General features: G+C 42.5%; 1 protein-coding gene across 2 annotated transcripts in view; it reads left to right on the top strand.

Moving 5' to 3' along the window:
* The window catches only part of SYK (spleen associated tyrosine kinase), a 72,832-nt gene that overhangs the window by 39,180 nt on the left and 17,695 nt on the right, over window positions 1-15,957 (top strand). The window contains exons 4-7 of one of the 2 annotated variants that reach the window (XM_075276879.1): window positions 5,191-5,329; window positions 7,240-7,330; window positions 9,105-9,148; window positions 13,548-13,616. In XM_075276879.1, coding sequence (XP_075132980.1) covers window positions 5,191-5,329; window positions 7,240-7,330; window positions 9,105-9,148; window positions 13,548-13,616 — 343 coding nt within the window. The remainder of the gene's footprint in view (window positions 1-5,190; window positions 5,330-7,239; window positions 7,331-9,104; window positions 9,149-13,547; window positions 13,617-15,957) is intronic. The other variant, XM_075276887.1, reaches the window with a different exon arrangement.

The raw sequence follows: 15,957 nt of genomic DNA, 5'->3' as shown, positions 1-15,957 counted from the left end.
AAAGGACATTCGCTTTCCAGGATCTTCAAGTGGGATTCCTGGGGGCCTCCCCCGAAGGTGGATTTGGCCGTAGCAAAGCTGTCCCGCAGAACCCTGGTGCCCTTGGAAGATGGTTCAAATCTTCAGGACCCTCTGGATCGTAGGGCGGACTCCGTTCTGAAGAAGGTCTACTCAGCTTCCTCCGCACAAGCCTCTGTGGCCATAGCCTCCTCTATGGTTGGTGACTTTTTCCGCAACCGCTTAGCCGCCTTGGAGCGGGATATAGACTTGGGCGTAGACAGAGATGAGATTCTGGCCTCTATGAAAAGAGTTCATAGGGCTGCAGATTATTTGGCGGAATCCTCCTGCCATCAATTTAAAATCTCCGCCAAATCTATGGCGTTGTCTACTGCGGCCCGTAGACCCCTTTGGCTAAAGCCTTGGCGGGCAGATTTTGCGTCTAAAGCAGCACTCTGTGCTCTCCCCTTTGAGCCGGGAAGGGTGTCTGGCCAAAGCTTAGACGCCATTATGGAGGGATTAGCTGAAGGTAGGGGAAGGTCCCTACCTCAAGCATCCAGGGGCAGACGTGCTCCCCCTAGAGGCAGAGGTTCTTCCTCTAATTATAGACGCCCTTCCCAACAACGGCGTTTTAGATATCGCCCTAGGGGAGCTGGTCGTGGCGCTTCCAAGGAGGACACCAAGAGGAAGCCTGAGTTTTGACGTGGGGCAGCTCCCTGTGGCCCCCCTTCCTGTGGGAGGACGTCTTTCCTCCTTTTCCAGAGCATGGTTCACCCATATCCAAGACCCATGGGTGTTGAAGATCATACAACACGGGTATCACATCGACTTTCATCTTCCACCTCCAGATCGGTTCGTTTCCACCCAAACTCTTCCACCTTCTCAGCAGGCCAGTCTAGAAGCCTTGGTTGCCGAATATGTTACCAAGGGCGCCCTGGAGAAGGTACCAGCCTCAGACCTCGGTCTGGGAGTCTACTCCCCCGTCTTTCTGGTCCCCAAGTTCACCGGGGGCTGGAGGATGATAATAGATCTGAGGTACCTCAATCGGTTTATCAGGAAGAGGTCATTTCGAATGGAAACCGTGGATTCCGTGGCTGTGTTTCTTCAGCCAGGAGAGGTGATGGTTACCCTCGATTTGAAGGACGCCTATCTACATGTCCCCATTGCTCATTTCCACAGGAAGTTCCTCAGGATTGCCGTCGCTATGGCCGGCCACAGGGAGCACTATCAATTCACAGCTCTGCCATTTGGCATCACATCCGCCCCACTGGTATTCACCAAGGTGATTTCTCCGGTCGCCGCGGCCCTCAGACTTCAGGGTCTTTTCATCGTCCCTTATCTAGACGACTGGCTACTGAAAGCTCAGTCTCCTGCTGCTCTCCTCCAGCAGCTCAACCTTGCCATCAACTTCCTACAGGAGTTAGGATTATCAATTGGGAGAAGTCCGAAATCGTTCCATCCACCTGAAGAAAATTCCTCGGATTTATAGTGGATTCAGAAGCGATGCAGATCTTCCTCTCCAGTCCAAGGAAGGAAAGAATCCAAGCCAGTGCACGATTCCTATTGCGCACTCGGCAGGTAACCATCCGGACCGCCATGAGAGTCCTGGGCCTGATGTCATCCTCGGCCAGGGCGGTGCCTTGGACTTTATGGCATTTGCGTCCCCTGCAGATGGAAGTGTTGAGAACCTGGAACAGGTCTCCACGGGGATTGCACAAGAAGATCTGCCTTTCTCCCGCTACCCGTCTTTCCCTCAGATGGTGGATACACCTGAAAGACGGAAGGTCCACGGTCCCGACAGTGTGGACCCTGTTGACAACAGATGCATCCCAGTGGGGATGGGGAGCCCATTGTCAAGACAAAACTGTACAAGGACGATGGAGATGTCCGGAGCTGGGGTCATCCAATCTCAAGGAACTCAGAGCAGTGTACCTGGCCCTAGTACACTTTGCCCCAGAATTGAAAAGCAAGTCTGTCAAAAACCGGTCAGACAATATGACGGTGGTAGTCTATATAAACAAACAAGGGGGCACCAGGTCACCAACCTTGCTGAGAGAGACGAATCTCATATTTGCCTAGGCGGAGAAGAATCTGGTCCAGTTATCCGCTGTTCACATAAAGGGCTCCCTGAACATGGTAGCGGATCAGCTGAGTCAGGGTATTACCGTATCAGGAGAATGGTCTCTCAATCCAGACGTATTTCAACAGATCGTCCAGAGATGGGGTCTCCCGGAGGTCGATCTTATGGCTACCCGACTCAACGCCAAGGTGGGGACCTTCTGCTCTCTGTACCAGGAGGACAATCCCTTGGCGGTGGATGCCCTGTCCATCCCATGGAGGTTCAGGCTGTTTTACATATTCCCTCCAATTCCAATCATACCGAAGGTATTGATAAAAATAAGACAGGACCAAGCCTCGGGAATAGCCATAATCCCGTTCTGGCCAAAAAGGGCTTGGTTTGCTCAGCTCATACAAATGAGTCAGGGCATATATTGGAGGCTTCCCCCACTCCCAGACCTGGCAACCCAAGGAGAGCTGAGATGCCAGGATCTGAGGAGACTCAACCTGACAGCCTGGAGGTTGACCAGTCCCTATTGAGAAATAGAGGACTGTCACAAGCCGTCTTGAAGACCCTATCCAGCGCCAGAGCAGATTCGACTAACAGCTACCGTCGAATAGGTAACATCTTTAATGCCTGGTGTCTGCAGCATCAAGTGGACTCCACCGATCCCCCTACGGAGGTGATCCTGGACTTCCTTCAAGACGGACTAGACAGAGGTCTTGCTGCGGCCACACTCAAGGTACACGTAGCGGCCCTGTCCGCCTATCTGGGGAGGCGTTTGTCTCAGGATCCTTTAGTGAGCACCTTTATTAAAGGGGCAACTAGGCTGAGACCGGTGGTAAACACCCCTGTCCACCAATGGGACCTTATTCCGGTCCTGAACGCCCTATGTGGCCAGCCATTTGAACCTCTGGAAGAGGTCTCCCTCAAGTCGCTAACCGGCAAAATGGCGCTGCTATGGGCAGTCACACCTGCCAAACGCGTTAGTGAACTACAAGCTTTGTCCGCTGAGGAGCCATATACCACCTTTTTTTCTGACCATGTACAGCTTAGGTTCCTCCCTGGGTTTCGTCCCAAGGTGCCATCTGCTGTAAACAGGAACCAACTGATTTCCCTTCCAGTATTTTTTTCCGTTCCCTTCTTCTGCTGAAGAAGAAAGATGGCACAAGCTGGATGTGGTTAGATGCCTGCAGATCTACTTGCAGCGCACTCGCCCCTTTAGGTGGACTGAAAACCTGTTGGTCAGCTACACGGGGAAAACAAGGGCGCCAAAGCCGCCAAAGCTACAATATCACGGTGGGTTACCGAGACTATTAGAGTCGCCTATACCGCCCAAGGGCTGTCGGCTCCATCTTTCCTTCATGCCCATTCAACCAGGGCAGTGTCCACTTCACGGGCAGAAAGAAGTGCTTTGTCTGTGGACCAAATATATGCAGCTGCCTCTTGGGCATCTGAATCCACCTTCATTCGGCATTACCGCCTGAAGGACCAAGTGGCAGATTCCACTGCCTTTGCCCAGACCAGTTTAAGTTCGGTCATGGGTTTATCCCACCCATCTTGGGGACCTGCTTGCTATATCCCCACATTGTGCCGCTGTTGAGGACGACAGGGAACGAGTGATTATGAAGATAATCTTGTTTCCCTTAGTCCTAACAGCGGCACAAGATTTCCCACCCTAGGAATCATATCTTATGTATAAAACTGTATATAAATGTAATGGAGGTACTTTTGTATTTACACGCAGAGGGGAGGTTCTTGTGCCCTCTTATAGGGCCTGCCACGCATTTGATTGGCTAATTAAATATCCGCCTGTCCTACCAGCACACAGGGGCAGAAATACCCCACATTGTGCCGCTGTTAGGACTAAGGGAAACAAGATTATCTTCATAATCACTCGTAGTCTACTGCTCACTGAGTGGTCTTCATTTTGCTCAAATCAGAAAAATCCATAGGTTTGTTGCTTATGTGCTGTTAAGTGCATTGATTCATTATATTTTTTACTTACACCGCCCTTTACATTAAACTAATCTCATTGAATTCTTCCATCTCTCCTCTCCATCCCTTGGGTGTGTGATGTGGGAGGGAGTATATAGTGAGAACCCTGGCAGCATTATAGATGTTGGGATTTCCTTCTTTTCTGACTTCCCATTATGCATTGCACATTCCAAAGGACAGAAGTACCTTCTCTAGTATTATTCATTGCATCGGCGCATTCAAGTCCATCTACATTATGCTGGGTCTGTCTGCAGCCACAACTATCTTATATGTTCCAGACACACAACATGGCAGTACACTTTAATCTCTGCACATCAGACAGGAATTATTATTTCTACTATCTATAGCATCACATGTATGAGGACTGTGAGACAATGCAACAAAGCTCTGTAGATAGCATTTTTCCATTACTTACTGGCTACCATTAACAGAAGCACTGGTATGTACACATGTTGCGGTGACTTTCTATTTTTCACATGATTTTTGGAAAAATGTGATCTTACCGCAACATGTAAGCCCAAGACTTACTGAACTGAAATGTGTTTTTTTTAATTTATTCACTTGGTATGGAACATTCATTTGTTACTTTAATAGAGGTTGCCAGCTTTTCATAAATGTCTATGTAAAACAGTACAATAGTGTTAATTGTTAATTCTATTTATTTATTTTTTTAAATAACCGTATGGTATTTATTTTACTCTAAGGGAACGTTCACACTACCACCTCTGTCCGCCCCATGGTTTCCGTTCTAAACCCTGGGGAAACTGCACAGGGGATGGCTTGTCAGCGGTCAGCTGTAGAACCCATTCATCTGAACAGGTTTTTAAAGGTAACTGCCAGTGTCCGTATGCAGCCTCTCCGCCTGGAAACCATTTAAAGCTGACCGCCGACAAGCCGTCCCCTGTCCAGTTTTCCCGGGGTTTAAGACGGAAACTCTGGTGCAGACAGTGGGAGTAGTGTGAACCCCCCCTTAGTGAGCACATGATAATCCTTCCAGTTTCATATTACACATGCAAGGTAAATGGTATAACCCTGTGTTTTTATGTAACGCAAATGTATTTTTAAGACAAATTAGTATTACTAATTTATAAGCAGTTTACTGTATAACTTCATTAGTTTTGTATTTTCTGTTTTAGCATAAGAGAAAGGGACAACAATGGATCATATGCTTTGTGTTTGGTTCATGATCGAAAGGTTTCACATTATCGCATTGATCGAGATAAAACCGGAAAGCTTTCAATACCAGAGGGAAAAAAATTTGACACTTTGTGGCAGGTATGACTCCACTTTGAAATCTTACAGTGTACTGTTTTTAACCAAGAATGTATCAGTGACATTGCTAGGTTGTAGGAAGATGATGAGCAACACACTCAAAGGCGTATGCCCCCCCAACTCCCAGTAAAGAGGAATTGAACGTATGATAGGCAGATATACTTAATAGGATTACATACACACGTTTAGCAGTACAATACAACTACACCTAATTCTGTCCTGAACTTTTTTTGTCAGATTTGTTTTCTAATATGCACAACAAAAGTATAATAATGGAAAAGACACCCCCCCCACCATCCTCCCCATTGTTGCACCAATCAAGCCCATTATGGCCATAATATGTAAGAGTCTTAACGTTAAGAGCCCATGAAAAAAATAGTATGATCCATGCACCATTTAAAGGCTTAGGTTGATTCCCTTCCCAGGAGCTATGAAATTACGTAGAGTGTTCTATCAATAAGAATTGTTATGGGTGCCAGCCTTTAAATTTTTACATTTCTTGAGGAAGCCCTTATCTTTCCAGGGAGGTTATTAGCATCCACTTCAAGTCATACATTTACAGTGCCAAATTATTCTACTACGTAAACACCAAATAAACTTATATAAACTCCACTATAGCCAATATTGTCACTGTACAGTAACCAGATCGTCATCACATACCAGTTGCATTTTGCAAAATACAATCATTCTGTGAATACAGTGCAATAAATACAGACATGCAATGCAATAAATACAGTGCCTCTGCTGTCTCCCCATTTAGGTATCTTGCTGACTACAAGGAAAGCAATATGCAAATTACAAATATGTCCTCCTTAGTAGAAAAGGACAATGGCTCTTTTTAGACCAATGCATGGTTTTCCTGAAATTTAGTAGCATAATCTGAGAATAAAAGCAAACCAGAATATCTCCTCCAAAAGCAAGAGGAACCCACAGATAGCTGTCTTTGGGTTATTGCCTCTCATCAGTGCAAAACAGGTGCTGGCCGGCTTCGTGAGAGGTCTTAGATGTGGTCAAAATGGGTATTATGTCTTAGGGAGGATTCTGGCCGCGGAAGCTTTTGTGGGCCGTATACTCTCCCATTGATTTCAATGGGAGCGTGGATCGTATACGCAGCACTTTTTTTGCGGCCGTGACTTTGCGCAAAAGCTCCCGTGACATAGACATGCCAGATTACGAGCCAAAAGACATTGTATGAACCCTCCCTTATTGAGAAGATGTTACCTCAAAGAGGCTGCTTTGCAGCGTGCAGGGACTTGTGCATGCTGTTGGCTACAGACTAATTTGACCGGCAGCCTACAAAACATAGGCACAAAAGACATCAAGTGATTCTGGACCTCCAGGTCAGATTTCTTAGAGTCCATTCGCACAGAGTTTTTTGGCACTGATTTTGAGGCAGAATCCGCGTCAGAATCCACATGGAAAAAAAGCCTTCCATTGACTTCAATGTGTTCCTTTTTCCATTAGTGGATAAAGGAACCCATTGAAGTCAATGGGAAAACAGAACCTATTGAAATCAATGGGAGGCTTTTTTTCCACGTGGATTCTGACTTGGATTCCGTGGACCCTTTTTGTGCACCTGAGATCAACGGTGGATTCCAAACATTCATCTTATCACGAGGTTTTAAAAGATTATACTTTGACTTTTAGTAACAGAAAGTTTAGACCATAGAAAAGGTCATTACTCGATGTTACAAATGCTGAAGCCAGTTAATAGTAGAAAAATCACCTGACAGGTTCCCTGTAAGTACTTATAATAGTACTTGTCAAAGTTCATACGACTAATACAACAGACTTATGTACCATAAGTAAAATGTGGCTAGCATTACTACAATTGGATCTGATTTTCCACTGAGTATTTTTTATTGTCTTTGTTACTTACTATGTATTGTATGTGTATGGTATTGCTTTTTTAGTTGGTTGAACATTATTCCTACAAACCTGATGGACTTTTAAGGGTGCTGACAAATCCATGTCCACGATCAGGTGCTAACAGTATTGCTGCGGGTAAGTGATTTAATGCTATAAATGTACATAAGATACTATTAGGGCCCCTTCACATGGCTGATACGCTGGCTGCTTTAGAACGTGTAAACGTTCCGTAACAGCGGCGTCTAAAGCAGTTCCCATTGTTTTCTATGGGAGCCGGCATACGTGCGCTCCCCATAGAAATGAATGGAAAAAGCAGCCCATTCATTTCTATGGCGAGCGCGCGTCTGCCGGCTCCCATAGAAAACAATGCGATCTGCTTTAGACGCCGCTGCTACAGAACGTTTACACGTTCTAAAGCAGCCAGCGTATCAGCCATGTGAAGGGGCCCTTAAAAAGAAAGATTAGCATGTTTCTTACAAGACATCTCATTTCACTAGTATAGTTGCCTAGTAATACTAACAATAAAGTCACCATTAATTTGTACGTAATGGAAGAAATAACAGAATGTATGAAGAGCAACAATAAATCTGTCAGCTGTGTAAAAGATTTTGAGATCAGTCAGGGTATAAATCTTTTGACATGACACATGATAGATACATTAACCAGCTAGGTGTCTAATGCTCTACTATTTGTCGTAGATAAACATCCAGTAGAGTATTGTCATGTTCAATGAGCGCTCATGTATAATTCAAGTTGTATTTATAATGCTAATTAACCACGTGACTGATGCCCATCACTGTAGTAGAGCAGACCTACCAGCTTTTACATTTGTAAAATGGAGATCTTGAAGTCCTACCACCAGACCACCCCTGCCCCTACACTGGGACTGCACCCAAAACACTCAGGCCCAACATTTTTGGGCCTGGGTTTTGTAAGCTGTGTCCAATTTCTCAGGCTTGTTCCTGAGTATTCATTGTAGCCCCAGCAAGTTCAGAAATAGATCTAGGAGCCGTGCAAGGGTTTTTGCTCATTAATAGTACATGTGTTTAGCCATCAGAAACACAGACACAGGTTGTCTAAACAGTCAAAGACTTCTATTTATTACATCCAAAAAGTAATAAGACAAACATGAGGCAGCTTTCTTCAGCAGCTTGTTAATAAGCAATAGTTGGCGACATAAAAAGACTGTAATCATAAAGTGATTACCTACAGAAGCTTGTGGACCACATAGACTAGATAGGGTCTGTCAGGTTTCCGCCCGGTTTCTGCCCAAAAAATGCAGAGAGAAAGTTCCTGCTATCTGCATTTTTCAAGTAGAATGGGGAACAGAATTCTCAGTCACCGAATGCACATGTGTACCTAGCCTTAGGGTGTTGACCAGCCTAGGGAACACTCAGAGAAAGGTTTTCCTTGTGGTCTCCTATTCTGAGAGACACTACATCCAGCACCTCCTCTGTTAACCCTTCCAATTATTTAAGGCTGGTAAAAAAAGCCTGGATGGAGTATGGCAGAGGCCTCCCTGCTAGAGATGAGCGAGTACTGAGTCCCTACACAAGGTCTGAAGTCACTCCTAAATATCAAATACACTCAATAGCCTGTTGTTATAGGTGCACACCAAAGCAAGAATCCTTAGTGACATCTACACACAATCTATGGTTTTCCTAAATGGATTACTATACAGCTTTGAATATAACAAATCTCAAAAATATAGAGTTGTTTTCCACTGTAACTGGGCTATATTAGCAGACTCATTAGTATTGTAAGGATCCCATAATATCATTACTGACCTTTTAGGCAATAGCCTGTTTCTTATCACATGATGTTGATAATGTAATAATATCTAAAATTTTAACTCAAATATTATATAAAATAGTAAAAATGTTGAAATATGTTTCCATTTGTTTTCAAGGTCCTTTTACTTTCCGTGAACAGCTTCCTAGGCCGCCTACAAGGGTAAGCTACATAAAAAAAATTCAGTACACAAGGTTCATAGCAACTGAATGTATACCAAAATGTCATTATATTAACCAGCAACACAACTTTCTTCTGTTCTTCACTTGCATCTTTTATCTTAATCTTATAAGCAATCGGAATAAGTGAGTCACAATCCAAGTTTACAGACAAAATACCTTTGGTGAAACAATTTTCAAATTAAAAATGAGACTTAAGCTACTTTATGACTTTTGTAGCACCACTGATTGATTTTAGCCACGTGTCGAATTCAAGGCCATGGGACAAATCCAGCCCTCAATATCATTTTATGTGGCTAGGTGTGAGGTCAGGAAACAGAAGGACTGGCTCTCTGCTTTCCCCAGCCAGCACTTTAGGGTAAGTTCACACGTGAGTTTTTTGGACCAGAATTTGACGCAGGGCAAGTGTCGCAAGGCGGAGGTCTGAAGAAAGGGCAGATTGCTTCTTTTTTCCGTGAGCGGGAACAAACCGCTTGCGGAAAAAGGAAATTATCGACTCCCATTGATTTTAATGGGAGGCAGTTTTTTGAGCCAGATTCAGACACGGATTCCACGTCAAAATCCAACCCAAAAAGCCCTGTGTGAACCCGGCCTTACTGGGGAGGACTGTGCCAGCACTGCGCTGTTCAGCAACTGGGCAGTGACAGGTCTGTCAAATATACCCAGGCACCCAAGCTGCCATTAAGGTAGGAAGCTTGGTGCTAAAGAGGTGGAAGGGGTATAGAAAGCTTGCTGGGACACTTCAATTTCTTACATAGTATATCTTATGTAACTCCTGCCCATTTACACCATCTCTGAGAACCCATGCACACAACCAACTGAGACCAAGCTTGCAACAGAATTCAGTTGGATGAAACACGGAGTGACTTTCGAGTATCATGCAAGCGCATTCTTTTATGTATTTACAATCAATCGCGGCTTGCAATCTCTTCTTTTCTGATGACATGGAATGCATGGGATCAGAGTTTTTGAATGCACTTCAGATTCTAAATTTTATACATTTTTACAAATCTCCCCTTGAAGGCAACTATTTTAACTATTGAGTGTTAGCTGCAGTCTGCCAGATTGCATACACTCAATGTATTACTTCAGAGTGCAATAGTAATTTAAAGGAGTTTAAGGCTAAGGCCCCATGGGCCGTATCCGCAGCACTAAAGCGCTGCGGGAAGAACCGCTGCGTGAGAACGCATTGCGGTTCTTTCCACAGCACTTTTAAGAGAAAGTTCAGAGTTTTCCTCTGCGGACTTTCTCTTAACATTATATCTACGGGAAAGCCACCGGCGTTTCCGTAGATATAACTGACATGCTGCGATTTGCAAAGCCGCAACGGATCTGCGTTCTGCACTGCGATCTTTTCCGCAAAGTGGGGATGAGAGTCGCATAAATCCCATCCACTTTGCCTGCACTGTACAATGCCGCGAGTTTTCCCGCAGCGTCTCCGCTGCAGGCTAATCGCGGCGTTTACGTCCCGTGGGGCCCCGGCCTAAAGGGGTTTTCCATCCCCAAATGGGTTCTTCATATTTATCTGAGGGCATCTGACACATGAACCCCACACAGATCAATTGTTCTGACAGCTCTTATTACTTGAATAGGAGTAGACTGCATGTGCTCCCCATCTACTACAGCAGCTTTTGGCATCTGGAAACTACCAAAACACCTCATCTATGCAGGGACTCGGTATAAGACCACCAATGTTCAGATCCTGATGCCCTATCTTCTGGAAAGGTCATCAGTATCAAAAATCCATTTGGAGAAAGAAAACTCCATTAATGGATGAAATCAATTAGTATTGCTACAAAATATTGCAGAGTAGCCTGGCCTAAGCGCAATATGAATTGAATTTTACATATTGCAAATACAGTAGTGTTTTTTTTTTTTTTTTTTTTACAATTTTAAAGGTATATGTTTGTAAGTAAGCCCTTTCTATATGAACACATTGATTATAATTTAAGAATTTATCAGTCCATATATTATACTGAATTATGCAATCTATGAAGATCTCTTCTTCCGATGCTACTATACAGCTTTAATCACTCAGCTCAAAACTGGAGTCATATGCTTATGCACAACACAAAGATCAAAGTATAGACACTAAGATTTTGCTATCACAATGCATAAATGATGCAGCTCCAAAGTATTACATGACAAATGGAACCCTGCTACATCATGTGCAGTATCTAAATGTAGACCATTGTGTATATTTGTGTATACTTGTGTATTCATTGTAATAGCTACAATACATGATATCAAACACTGTTGCTTATTGTTTCCACTGAATAAAATCAAGTGGATGTCTCAATGTGCACTCAATACCTTGTGTCACTGAAACATCTAGTGGATTTGTGGTTATTCCAAGGTCAAACATACACTGTACTAGTAATAATGATACAACGCATGCCATACTAGTAACATGCCTGACCCTGTGGAGTCTTCATGATTGATTCGTACTACAATACTTATGGCTGTAGTTGTCATACGAAGTGACATAATTGTTATAATTATTAGATGCATTACACCAGTCACCTAAATTGGTCATCGCCTTGTGGAAATTAGAGAAGAAGAAAGATTACATGACCGTGAGGACTAGGCAGGCTTCACCATAATATATTGCAGGAAGCCTGTATGTTAGAGGTTACTGATAACTCATACCTATTATATAACAGCACAACCAGAAGGTGGCCTGTTTCTGTGGATAGAGGTCAGAGTCGTAATTTGAAGCTCCTGGGTCACAATGCAAAATCTGTAATGAGACCCCTACCCGCCTCATGCCATTTAGAATAGTGCTATATTTTATATGGCAGAGGGACCATTGGGCCACCTCAGGATCCAGGGCCTGGTGGCGACTTCTAGCTCTGCACTTACTATAACTATGCCCTTCATAAAGACAATAGAGAAGAGAATATGATAGCTGCAGATAGACTGAAAAATCATAGAATAAATACAATCACAGATAATACTCTAGTGGGGGGGGAGAGAAGAAAATAGATATAATATTACAGATTCTAGGGAGATCGATAGGAAGCAGCCATTGTCAGTGCTGCTCCATCACACAATTCTTACATTCAATTTGTGTTAAAAGAAAGTGACAGTACAGTGTCGCCCCAAGTCGGATTATTGTGCCAAAGCTACATGTATATGTACACTGTTAATGATATTGCATTTCAGTGTTTAGTTATGAGAAATTGTACGTTAAATTGGAATAGTGCATCAGAACAATAGCTGTATATCACTGTTACTCATTATACTACAAGTCAGTGTTTAGTAATAAGAAATACTACAGTATATTGGAATAGTGCACCAGAGCAATAGCTGTATATCACTGTTACTCACTATACTGCAAGTCAGTGTTTAGTAATAAGAAATACTACAGTATATTGGAATAGTGCACCAGAGCAATAGCTGTATATCACTGTTACTCACTATACTGCAAGTCAGTGTTTAGTAATAAGAAATACTACCGTATATTGTGAACAGTAATAGTTATTACAGCATTGCTAATAGTTATATTGTAATTCAGGGTTTAGTTACAAGAAATTATACCGTAAATTGGTGTATTGTCTGCTGTTTTTAAACAGGCTGTTTGTACCATCAGCCTCCATGCACTTACCTATGAAGACAATGGGGGTTTTGTTAGCTTAAACTTTTATCACTTAAAGCCTCTCCTCATAAAAAGAAATTGTCAGGGTGTTACAGAGCGAGAGAAGCGGAACAAATTGATATACAGTGTTGTGGGAAAGAGTCAATAGAAATATAATACATGTCATTGCTCTTTCTATGATTAATTGGTGCGTGGGGGCATGGGGGGGGGGAGGGGGTCAGTGGTTGAAAGATATCTCTTTATGCGCATCCATAGATGGAGGACTGTCAAATACTGATAGAAATCATCACAAAACTAGATGTCATTTGCATGTTTGTATGCTTAGAAACAGACATGTAGTGTTAAAAACGGGATATGACTGAGCACTGCTTTAAATGGTCAAAAAAGTAGGAGCCAGAGTTATTAAAAATCAAGAGATTTTAATTCACATATAGACTCCACTTAGTGATATTACAGGGATAACGCATCCTAGTTATCTTTAATGCTAAGAGTCCCGACCTCGCAGCAACATACTGTGGGGAATCACTTGGCCCAGCCCTGGATCTTTGTTTGTCTATAACTGTCTAGGTTACAGTCTCCACATCTACACTTTGCCCTCCCCTACACACTTTTATCATGTAGAAATCTGCGGCTTATTAAAAACTATTTAAGAAACACTATATACTGCAATAGAAACACATCAGACATTACTGGACGCGTCTTATTACCATAGTGATGACACTGCATTTTGTAAAAGGGTTTTCATAGCACATTTACTTTTCCTCTCTGACATTATGGTTTCTAGAATTGGTCAGCAGGTGGAATAATCTCAAGATTCAAATCCTACTCCTTTCCCAAGGCTGGCAGCAAAAAGGTGCACAGTTCATGCTCTTCCAAAGCTTTGCCAGTTGCTAGCAGGTTTGGCTGCTTTGCTTATACAGCTTGCATTAAAGCAGCGTTGCAGGATTTATCAAAAATTACACATGGAACTCAATATATTGCAAAAATGGGACATAGTACATTGTTATAAAAGGTGTGTTCTATAGACCTTTTTGTGTTCTTACAGTGGGTGTACCATATACAGGATATTTTTTAATAGTCAAAAAGGGATTAAATAAAAATAAACTCACCTTACTGATTTCCCACATTTGTCCTTATACTGCTTGCTTGGTTCCTGCTTAACTCAACTTCCTGATTAACAACCTAGAATTGCCAGGGACTGTCCACTAAGCCAAACACTGGCCCTAGTGATGACCTACCGAAGCCATGAATTGGTTGAGTAATCTCCAGCCATTAACTGAATGTTGAAATGGGACCATGAAATCAAAAACTAACAGGGACCTGATAAGCATTGGAACGGGAGATGCAACAAGTAACATTTATTTTATTAACCCAAAAGGCATGTTATCCTGCTCAGCTGCCCACTTAAAAAAGATCTGTTCTTAGAGAAAATAATCTTATGGGAATTTATAAGATCAATAATTTATTAGAAGAAAGGTATATTTTTATGTGCCTCTTCTATAAGATACATGAGTTATGAGGCAGTATATAAATGTGGCTCCTCTATTAACATAAGAGGTAGATATTTAGTAAGTAGTCATCTCTGACATTATTTTATAGTGTATTAGCACTGGTAGTCCTTCAGTGGATTCTATACATCTTATCAATGTTTAATACTGGACATTGGGAACATTTTAATATGGACCTTTCACCACCTCCACCAATCTGTTCATAGACCCTGCTCCACTTATTCCAGCACAGTTGAAACTTTTCAGTCTCCTCCATTCCTGAGCAATAAGCACAGGTAGTTTTGGTGCCCAATGTGCTATTTAAGACCTGTAATGTCAGAAGGGCAGTGTCAAACAGGGGTGTGTGATTCTACACTCCTGATAGTACAAAGCCTAAGGCTATGGTCACACTAGCAGTGTGTTACCATTTGGGGACACCGTCCTTCCTTCTGCTTAAAATATGTGGATTGTCCTGCAAGTTGATCCCATTAAAGTCTATGGGGTCCACGGGTCTCTATCAGTAACCTCTTTTTAAGTGGATAGAGTTTTTGTTTTTCGGGTCCCCAAGCAGACCCAAAGAACAGAGAGTGTGAACCTACCATTACTAGCATATCAGGCACCAAAATTAACAGCAGTGATTGTTGACAAACGGGTGTGAGGTGAAGAGTTGGACTTGTTGGAGGTGGTGAAAGGGCTTCTTTAAGCAATACTATAATCTTTATACACTTGGAGAAACCAGCAACGCTGCTTTAATTATACTAACCGTGTGGTTTACTACTAAATCCTCTCAGCTTAAGCTTGTGACTCCCTAATAACTTGCTTTAAAAATATTTTAGACCACATTCATAAGTGGTGAATTTGCTGTGAAAGAATCCTCTATAAGTATACGTTCAAACATGGCAGATTTGCTGCAGAAATGTCTGCAACTGTCCCATATATCTGCAATATTTGAACATGTCTTATATCAGGCTCAAAATCCGCAATAGAAATATTGAGTTTGATATAGATTTGATGCATATTTCACTCATTTCCATACAATGGGTGAAATTCACAGCATTTCCACAAGGAATCTGCCACAGAATTGTGCTTTCAGCAGGTTTGAAAATCCTCAACATGCTCAAATACAATTAGCCAATTTTTGCAACATGTGAATGGGATCCTGTTATGTTTAAAGGTTTATTTTGTATGCCTACATTGTCTGTAAAATGTATTCACCAGCTTGGTTTTTCATTGCGTAACAACACTGAATCATAGTGCATGTTCTGAAGGCTTTTCATTGAACTGTTCAAAAAGAGAAAACCTCTTTAGGCTGGTTTCACACATAGCATATATTAAAAAATCTCCAATGTATTTCTGATGTATTGTTTAAGCCAAAACCAGGGAATGGGACACAGTTCAATTCAAATCACTGGCCTAAACACTGAAGAGCGAAGAAGACCTAAGGATTAGGGTTGAGCCGATCTTCAGATTTCAGGATCGTTTTTAAAATCCGTTTTCTGATCATTTTCCTTTCGTACCCGATCCTGATCCCAATTCCGCTCCTAATGCAAGTCAATGGGATTTTTTTAATAATCGAAGATCATATTTTAAAAACGATCCTATTCACTACACAGCATGAAGTCCAAAAATTTAACACTTTAATTTTTAGACTCCACACTGTGTAGTAATTAAAAAATTTTTTTTAGGCAGGATCGGAACCCGATCGCG

The sequence above is a fragment of the Leptodactylus fuscus genome, chromosome 1 (assembly GCF_031893055.1).
Source record: "Leptodactylus fuscus isolate aLepFus1 chromosome 1, aLepFus1.hap2, whole genome shotgun sequence".
NCBI lineage: Eukaryota > Metazoa > Chordata > Amphibia > Anura > Leptodactylidae > Leptodactylus > Leptodactylus fuscus.
This window is presented reverse-complemented; position numbering and strand designations above follow the sequence as displayed.